Source organism: Tupaia chinensis, unplaced genomic scaffold (genome assembly GCF_000334495.1).
Source record: "Tupaia chinensis unplaced genomic scaffold, TupChi_1.0 Scaffold000067_1, whole genome shotgun sequence".
NCBI classification, from domain to species: domain Eukaryota; kingdom Metazoa; phylum Chordata; class Mammalia; order Scandentia; family Tupaiidae; genus Tupaia; species Tupaia belangeri.
The window spans coordinates 4,455,292-4,464,598 of record NW_006159526.1 but is presented as its reverse complement, the minus strand read 5'-3'; the positions used below and the strand labels follow the sequence as shown (position 1 = coordinate 4,464,598).

Here is a 9,307-nt window from a genome sequence, read left to right as displayed (position 1 = left end):
CTCCCCGCCCCCCCCCCCCCTCCGCCCCCGGCCCCTCGGCAGGCCCCGCCTTCATGACGTCACCGAGCCCAGGGCCGATTGGCCGACTGCGCCGTCGTTCCCGACACTTCCTCCCCGGCCGCCGCCGCCAACTTAAACTTTGGAGGGGCAAAGAGCCACCGGCAAGGGGCGACCCTTTCTCCACACGCCCCCCTATCCCGCCGCGGGTAACGCCCCCTTCCCGGAGGCCCCGATCCGAACTTTTCTCTAACTTCCGCGATCCGTGAGAGTCCCTCCTTCCCACCCGGCCCTGGGGACCCCTCTGCTCATCCCTGGACAGGTGGGATCTCTGGGATCCACTCGATCCCCGACTCCGAGACTTCTGCCTTTTACCCTCAAGGTTTAGTGAATCCCTCGGGCTCCTGTCAGAGGATTCCTCTCAGAGCCACTAGATCCTGGGATTCCCCCTCTTGTTTCTCGATCTCTCTCCTCTCCAAGGAGCCTTTGGATCGCGGGCTCTCCTGCTCTCTGTGACCCCAATCTACTAGACTTTCTTCTCTGACTTCTTGGAATCCCTCAACACTCGGTCCCCCGTACCGCTGCCTTTCTCCTTTCTGATCTGTGATCACTTGATTTGGGCGTCTGATCCACTGGAGTCTTTTTCTCTAATTTCCCAGGATCCCGCCATTCGCAGGTCCTTTCAACCTGACAGATTTCTTTTCTTGGATCCCCGCGCTTCCATCACCAGCTCACGAGATCTCTTGGATTTGAGACCCGGGCTTCCCCCAACCGGATCCCGGGTGGGCGCCGGGAGGCGGACCCCGGGCCTCCCCCCATGGCCGCCGCCCCCGCCTATCCCGCCGGGCTCCCTGGCTCTCCCGGGCCAGGGTCTCCTCCTCCCGGCAGCTCTGAGCTGCAGTCCCCGCCGCCGCTGCTTCCCCAGGTCCCGGCTCCGGGCCCCGGGGTCTCCTTCCACATCCAGATCGGGCTGACCCGCGAGTTCGTGCTGCTGCCCGCCGCCTCGGAGCTGGCGCATGTGAAGCAGCTGGCCTGTTCCATCGTGGACCAAAAGGTGAGGGCGCAGGGCTCCCGGAGTCCGGCCTGGGAGGGGCCCCCTGGAGGGGAGCGCTGGGGCCTGGGGCCTGGCGTAGGGGAAGGCAAGGGGGAGGGGGTGTCTGAGCCCTGAGCGGCTGAGGGGTGGGGTGGGGCACTGGCCTCCAAACGCCTCCTCACCCTACCACCCGCCTCCTCACCCTACCACCCGTTTGAGAAAGGGCTGGGCAAGGAGGGGTGGAGTACCCCAAAGGCCTCTCCAAACTGCATGTCCCTGCATGTTGTTGTTTTCTGCAGCCAACAGGGAGGAAGGGAGCAATCGCCAGGTGTGGAGTGGAGAGGAAGGGGCAGGTGGGGGAGTAGATGTGGAGGACCTCCCCATTCAGTCGCATCCCTGGCCTCCCATTTGGTGAAAACAGTAGAAACTGGAGCCGGCTGGCCATGGCGATCGGGTGACATGTGGGTGTGGGTGCCGGGTGCCGGTGCCTGCTAGCTGCTGGGGCAGATGAGGTCTGGGAGCCCAGTCCCTGCCCTGCCAGGCCTGAGAAGTGCATGGAGGGGCAGGAACCCTTTTCTGCATCCCCAGAGGCTTTGGGGACAGAGTCCCTTCTCCTAATCACATTGCGACCGCCTGCCCATTAGCTTTGGACACCGGGGTCATGGTTTAGGGATCCTCAGAGTTCAATGCCTGGTCCCTGGGGTGCTAAAAGTTAGAACGGCGGGCTTCTGGGTTGTCAGAGTACCAGAGAAAATGTTCAAATGTTAGACTCATAGATTGTGGGAATATGCTTCGTGGGGCCCGGAATGCCTCCGGCGGTATGCTCGCACGTCACACTTCTGGTAAATGCTGGAGCTTTAGATTCCTAGGTTGTTGGGATCCCAGAGTATTCAAATACTAGAACTTGGGGCTGCGGGGCTGCGGGGCTGCTGCCATCCTTAAATACTAAGATATGCAACTGTTAGACTATTAGCTGTACACTCCCAGAATATTAAAACGTTAATTACTGCTAATCTAGGTTGTCAAACTCCTAAAGCATTTCATGATACTTTGTTGGAATCCAGACTCTAGAATTCTATAATGTGAGAATTCTTTTGACTCTTGGAAATGAACTCTTTGGGCTTCAGAGAAACAGAACTAGCATCCTCCCCAGCCCCTCCCCGCTTTTTACAGACCCTAGTGGTTTAGAAAAAGACTTCCCAAGGGGTCAGGACCAAGGCCATCCTGGTTTTCTGTGGGGCGCTCAGATAGGGCTTGGTCTACCAAACCCACAGATCTAGCAGGCCTAGCTCCCACCCTCAGCTCTGCCTGCTCCTTGGGCTCTGCCTGCTCCTTGGGCTGCCGGACTTGGGCGGGAGCTTGGGCGGGAGCGAGCAGGTTGTCTCCTGGCTGAGATTCTTTTGCCAGTGCTCAGATCCCTAGCCTGAGTTTCCCCTTTCCCCGGTTTGTTTTCTGCCTGCCTGCCAGGTATGTGAGGGGCCCCTGCCTTCCTTCCTGTGCCCCACCTGGGCAGTTTCACTTTCTGTTCTTACCAGGTTTCATTTCCTGCACCCCCATTCCAAGCTAGGGTCCTGGACACCTAGGCCCTTTAAGCATTGGGTAGGGGGCCGCCTCCCTACCTCTAGTTCCCTTGATTCCTAACCTCACTCCCTTCCCAGGAGCCCTAAAAGTCTCCTTCCAGCTCTCCCCACCCCGGGCCGGGCCAGGAGCCAGGTAACAAGGACAATAGATCCAGGAAGGAAACTGGTGAGGGCTGGGGTGGGATGGTGGCTGGGGAAGGGTTGCTCAGTCAGCCCCTCAGCTCCCGGCAACACACAGGTCCGGAAAATTCTAGGTGTCGGTGCTTGGGAGCCACTCTCCCTCCCACCCCAGCCGGCTGGGCCACTCCAGCCGCCGAACTCACGCTGGCGCTCCCGCCCAGCACACCTGGGGCCCTGGCATCCTGCCCAGCTGGGGTTGGGAGGGGGCGGGCAGGAAGCCGGGGGCCGCGGGGTCTCTGAGTTTCCGGGGGAAACAGCCGGCCCTGCCGGGGGACTGTTCCAGTCTGCTTCGGAAGACAGCGCTGAGCTTTTCCGTCGCCACCTCTCTCCCACCCCCTAGTTCCCCGAGTGTGGCTTCTATGGCCTTTATGACAAGATCCTGCTCTTCAAACATGACCCCATGTCCGCCAACCTGCTGCAGCTGGTGCGCTCGGCCGGAGACATCCAGGAGGGCGACCTGGTGGAGGTGGTGCTGTCGGGTGAGAGGCCATGGCCCACCTGGGGGCGGAGTCTCGGACAAGGCGGGGCATCTGGAGGAAGCTGGGAGGGGGATTGGACTCAGAAATGCGCTAATCAGGGTAGAGGCCAGGGGTTCAAGGCCAGTGGTGCTTGTCCTGCACTGCAAATTAAAATGATCGGGGAGCCCTCACAGCCTGCGGTCCCAGTGGATAAACACACTGAGGAGCAGTCTCACTGTGGAGGTCACAGGCGCCGAATCCCGATTCAGTGTGAGCGTCCCCAGCGGCACGGGTGACTCACAGAATGCTGGGGCGGCCGGGACGGCCAGGTCGAAGGCTGCGTGCTGGATGACATGGCATTTATGAAGCGCAAAGACAGATGCAATTGCTCCGCGGTGTTAGAAAGCAGGACAGCAGGTGCCCGTGGGGAAGATGGAGACCGGGTGAGGGGTGCAAGGGGGCTTTGGGAAGACTGCTTTACGTGTCCGTGTATTGATCGGAATGCTGTCGCCCGGTTCACATTGTAAAAATTCTCTAGCCGGGGGACCAGCAGTTGGCGTAATAGCTATGTCGCTGGGCTCCCATGTAGTCGACTGTGGTTCGAGTGTCGGACCAGTGGCTTAAACTCACGCTGCATGCGTGTGCGTGCGTGCCCAAGATCCCGAGAGGAGAATGGAGGAGAAGGGATTGCGGCGTGGCCATGCCTCCTGGGGGGTGATTTCTCACTTTCTGCCTCTCTGTCTCTCTGTTTTTCTCACAAGCACACACACCCTATAGCAATATCCTCTCCAAAAAATTTCACTAGCTGTGCCTCTGTGCTTGCTTGCGCGCGCTCTCTCCCTCCGTCTTTTATTTTTAGTTTTGCTATAGGCCGCGTGCACTCTCTGGAGAGAGAAAGAGAAAGTGGGAAATCAGCTCCCAGCATCGGCCATGCCACAATCCCTTCTCCTCCATTCTCTTCTTGGGAATTTGGGCACGCACACACATGTGCACCTGGCATGTTTTTCAAGCCACTGCATCCAGGACTAAAGTCTGCCACGTGGGGTCAGTTGCCGTAGCCACCACACCACCGGCTTGCCTGACACTTTTCTAGGCATATAAAGCTGAAAATATTCTGGTGGGCCGGCCAGCAGCGCAGGGCTTACGTGCTGTGCATTATAAGAGTCGGGTGTCACGTGGCCGACCACTGGGACTTGAAAAACAGGAATGGTGTGGGAAAGAGGGGTGAAGGAAAAAGGGTTGCGGCGTGACCGTGCCCCGTGGGGGGCGTTCACTCTCTCTCTGGTAAGTACGTGTACCCTCTAGCAATGAGAACTAAACAGAACAAACACTCTGGCGCCCCTGCTTCCTCGACTGGAATGCAAAATCAACTTTTGCAACGCGAGATGAGACCTGCACCGCCATATATACACCATATATGCTTAAGGTTATTCATTTCTCCCACGAGCTAGAGTCACAGAGACAGACAGCAACCCCAGCAGAGTCTTGACGTCATGATCCCCCCTCAGCTTCAGCCGCAGATCGCGGGCACGTGCTCACCCTGGGGGTCACTGAGTGTGAGCCCAGAACCCTCCCATCAGTCAGCCTCCCAGAGATTTAAGCTGTACCACCCTCCGCTTCCCGTGGACATCGGTATGTTTAAAAGTTCCCCAGAGGGAGGCCAGCAGACGGCGTGGTGGTTAAGGTGCTGGACTCCCACATGGCTGACCATGGTTCGAGTTTCAGACCTGACAACTTGCTTTATCACTTTCTCTTTCTCTCTCTGGTCAAATTTAAAATAATAATAATAATAAGAAGAAGAACAAGTAAAATTAAATAAATAATTCTCTTTAAAAAAATAAAAAGCTTCCCAGAGAGCCAGACAGCGGTCCAGCAGTGAAACGTGATGCCTGCAAGGTTAACCCACATGGGAAGATTCCCAGTTCAAGTCCAGAGGCCTCCCTGTGTATGGAGGCATGCATGTGCCCATGATTCTGGGCTGACTGGGGCTGGGGTGCTGTCTCTCTCTCTCGTGTGTACTTAAGGAAGAACTAAATAGGGACCAGCAGTTAGCATAATGGCTGCATCGCTGGGCTTCCACGTAGTCAACCGTGGTTCGAGTCCTGGACCCGGCAGCTTAAACTCACGCCGGGCGCGTGTGCATGTGTGTGCACGCCCACAATCCCGAGAGGAAAATGAAGAAGGGATTGCGGTGTGGCCATCCCCCCTGGGGGGTAATTTCTTGCTTTCTGTCTCTCTGTCTCTCTCTGTCTCTCTGGCAAGTGCACACGCCCTATAGCAAAAACCTCTATTAAAAAAAAAAAGAACTAAATAAATACTTTTTTTGTTTTTTTTAGGTTTTTGCCGTAGGGCCTGTGCTTTCCTCAGAGAGAGACAGAGGGAGTTTGGAAAGTGACAAATAACCCCTGGGGGGACGGCCACGCCTCAGTCCTTTCTCTCCCATTCTCCTCGGCATTTGGGGCACACGGGCGCATGCGTGTGGTGACTTTCAAGCCGCCAGGTCTGGGATTCATTCTGTGGTTGGCCATGTGGGAGGGAGTCCGGCACCTTAACCATCACGCCACCCACTGTCCCCCCGCCTTTTATTTTAAATAAAACCCTCCCCGGGTAATGTGCAGCCAGTATCGTCAGCCGGCCACTCCCCTGTCCCATTTTGTAGGCGAGCACACCCTCAGCCCCTTGGAGTAGCCCATAGCCCCGGTCCTTGACAAGGGGGAGGATCAGCCTTATTTGCCCCTGAACCACCGTGCCACCTGCTGGCTCCTCATCTCCTTCTTAAATAGTTCCACCTTTAAAAAAAAAAGTTTCTGCACCAGCAGGTAGATGGATTCTACTTGGCCAAGTGCACGGTTTGAGTCCTGGGCCTGGAGGCTTGAAAAACAGGCCATGCTGGGACCAGCAGACGCCATAATGGTTACATTGCAAGACTCCCACATGGTCGACTGCAGTTTTTGTTGTTGTTGCTGTTCTTGGTTTTTTGGAGAGGTTTTTTTTTTTTGCTATAAGGTGCATGCGCTTGCCAGAAAGAGAGAAATAGAGAGACAGAAAGCAAGAAATCACGCCACTATCCCTTGTCCTCCATTCTCCTCTCGGGATCTTGGACATGCACACACGCAAGCCTGGTGTGAGTTTAAGCCACCGGGTCTGAGACTCGAACTGCGGTTGACTACATGGGAGTCCAATGACATAGCCGATATGCCAACTGCTGGTCCCCGTTGGCTGCAGTTTGAGTCCCAGATCTTGTGACTTCAAACTCACGCCAGGCGCCTGCAAGCAAGCGTCTCCAAGGTCCCAAGGGGAGAATGGAGGAGAAGGGATTGCAGTGTGGCTATCCCTCCTGGGGAGCGATTTCTTGCTTTCTGTCTTTGTCTCTCCGATGAGTTGAGTTCACATATCCTATAGCAGAAATTTCTCTTAAAAAAAAAAAAAGAAAGAAGTGCCGGCAGGTGGCATGGTGGTTGGGGTGCTGGACTCCTATGTGGTCAACCATGGTTCAAGTCCTGAACCTGGAGGCTTGCTTTCCTACTCTCCCTTTTCTCTCTCCAGTCAAATAAACAAATAATAGTGTTGATAATAAATTAAATAAAATAATTCTCTAAAAAAGAAAAAGAAAAAGAGAAAGAAAGAGAAAAGAAAAGCATGCCAGGCACATTGTGTATTCCCGAATTCCTGACAGGAGAAAGGAGAAGAGATTGAGACATGGCCATCCACCCGGGAGTGATTCTTACGTTTCTCTCTCTCTCTCTCTCTCTGGTGAGCGCACGTGCCATACAGCAAACGTCAATTTTTTTTTCTTTTTTCTTTTTTTTATTTAAGAATTATTTTATTTAACTTTATTTATTTAAAATTGACCAGAGAAGGTCAGAGCAGGTGGCAGGGGGAGTGAGAAAGCAAGCTGCCAGGTTTGGGACTTGAACCATGGTTGGCCATGTGGGAGTCTAGCATCCTTAGCCACCATACCACCTGCCAACCCAAAAATTTATTTCTTCTATGAATAAGAAAAAAGAGAGAGACAGAGACAGAGACAGCACCCCCAACAGGGCCCTCACACTCCTCCAGCCTCGGCCTGCCCATATCTCGGGCAGGTGCAGGCCCAGGGTGCCAGGGAAGTCCTCAGACTTGAGCTGGGAACCCCCACATGTGGGATGCCTCTCAGAGCTGCATGGTTTCCCACTGCACCACCTCCTGGCCCCACCAAATCAATCTCTTTAGCACTGTCCTGGGGCCGGCAGGTGGTGTGGTGGTCGAGGGCACTTGGATTCCCACATGGCCGACCACGGTTTGAGTCCTGGACCTGACGACTCGCTTTCTCACTTTCCCTTTCTCTCTCTCTCTCTCTGTCTCTGGTCAAATTCAAAAAATAAGAACAAGGGAACCAGCAGTTAGCGTAATGGCTATGTCTCTGGACTCACACGTAGTCGACCGCGGTTCGTGTCCCGGACCCGGTGGCTTAAAAAACTCACGCCGGGCGCGTGTGCGTGCGTGCCCAAGATCCCAAGAGGAGAATGGAGGAGAAGGGATTGCAGCGTGACCATCCCCCCTGGGGGGTGATTTCTCGCTTTCTGTCTCTATGTCTCTCTCTGTCTGTCTGGCGAGCGCACGCGCCCTACAGTGAAAATCTCTCCAAAAAAAAAATAATAATAATAAAAATAAGAACAAATGGAATTGAATAAATACATAATACTTTTTTAGAAAAAGAAAAAACACTGTCGTTACTTTCTCTAACAAGCCGGGCTCCCGCCTGCCTCAGGGCCTTTGCTCTTGCTGTTCTCAGAGCCTGAAATGCTCCGCTCACCCCCACCCCCACCCCAGCCTGTCGTCCTCAGAGCATGTGTCAGTGTCTGAAAGGTCCTGGGGATTTTAGGTTTCTTGTCTGCCTCCCCCAAACAAGGTCAGCTTCCAGAGAGCAGGTAAATCTTTCTTGGTCAAAGGTTTCTTCTGAGTGCATGGACGGCATTGGACACGCGGGGCAGAGTCCCCTTTCTGTTGCATCATACCAAGGAAAATAGGTCAGCATTAGCCTGACTTTTCGGCATGGGGACATGAATGACACTGTCCAAAAATGATACCGTTTTCAAATAATAACTAAAATTCACCGAACGCCTGATACGTGCCAGGTGCTATTTTTGGAGCTTCTGTACTTTCGCTCACTGAGCCCTTAAGGAGGAGCCGAAGGAGACGCCGAGGGTGCCGGGCTCGCGCTTCCCGACACCTGCCCGGCTCAGCCTCTGCCCTCCTTCAGGCTGTCCCGTCATGTCAGACACTCAGGGAGGCTGTCTTCGCCTGTTACTGTGTTGCTGACAGAAATACCCCAGACTGGTGATTTATAAAGAAATAGAGGTTTAGGGCCAGCCTGGTAGTGTGGTGACTGAGCCTGGATCCCACATGGCTGACTGTGTGGTTCGAATCCCAGACTAGCCACATGGGACACACATGGGCATGCGTGTGTTCCCGAAATCCCGAAAGGAAGAAGAGATGGAGGAGAAGGGGTTGTGGCATGACTGTCCCCCGTAGGGGTGCGTTCTCACTTTCCCGCTCGCTTTCCCTCTCTCTGTCTCCCAGGAGTGCACACACCCTCTAGCAACAACAGCAAAAAAGAGATATTGAGGTGGGGCCAGTAGGTAGGATGGTGGTTAAGGCACTGGACTCCCGCATGGCCAAACTCAGTTCAAGCCCCAGACCTGGCGGGTTGAGAATCACACCAGGTGCATGCCCAAAATCACAGGAGGAGAATGGATTGTGGCACATGTGCCCTATGACAAAAACATATAGATAGATAGATAGATAGATAGATAGATAGATAGAGATATATAGGTATATAGATATTTAGGTTTATTGACTCACATTCTGGGGACTGGGAAGTTCAGAGGCATCACACAATGCCACCACCCACTAAGGCCAATTCCAGTTCCAATACCTGAACTTTGGGGGACAAGCCACAGTCTGCACTATCACGGGGACTTCCCTGACCACTCACTTACAGGTGCACCTCTCAGGCCTTCTCTCACTTCTTACTTTCCTGGTTTTTTTTTTCCCTCTAAGCACTTACTGACTTCCAA

General features: G+C 54.4%; 1 protein-coding gene across 5 annotated transcripts in view; it reads left to right on the top strand.

The window, feature by feature from the left end:
* Nucleotides 1–72: 72 nt before the first annotated feature.
* PRKD2 (protein kinase D2) overlaps nt 73–9,307 on the top strand; it is a 48,068-nt gene continuing 38,833 nt past the window's right edge. Inside the window, exons 1-3 of one of the 5 annotated variants that reach the window (XM_006142105.3) lie at nt 73–206; nt 657–1,051; nt 3,131–3,269. In XM_006142105.3, the coding sequence (XP_006142167.1) occupies nt 815–1,051; nt 3,131–3,269 (376 nt within the window). In that variant the 5' untranslated portion in view covers nt 73–206; nt 657–814. Of the gene's footprint in view, nt 1,052–3,130; nt 3,270–3,355; nt 3,692–9,307 lie in introns of those variants that run through there. The other 4 variants (XM_006142104.3, XM_006142106.3, XM_006142107.3 and 1 more) reach the window with 4 other exon arrangements.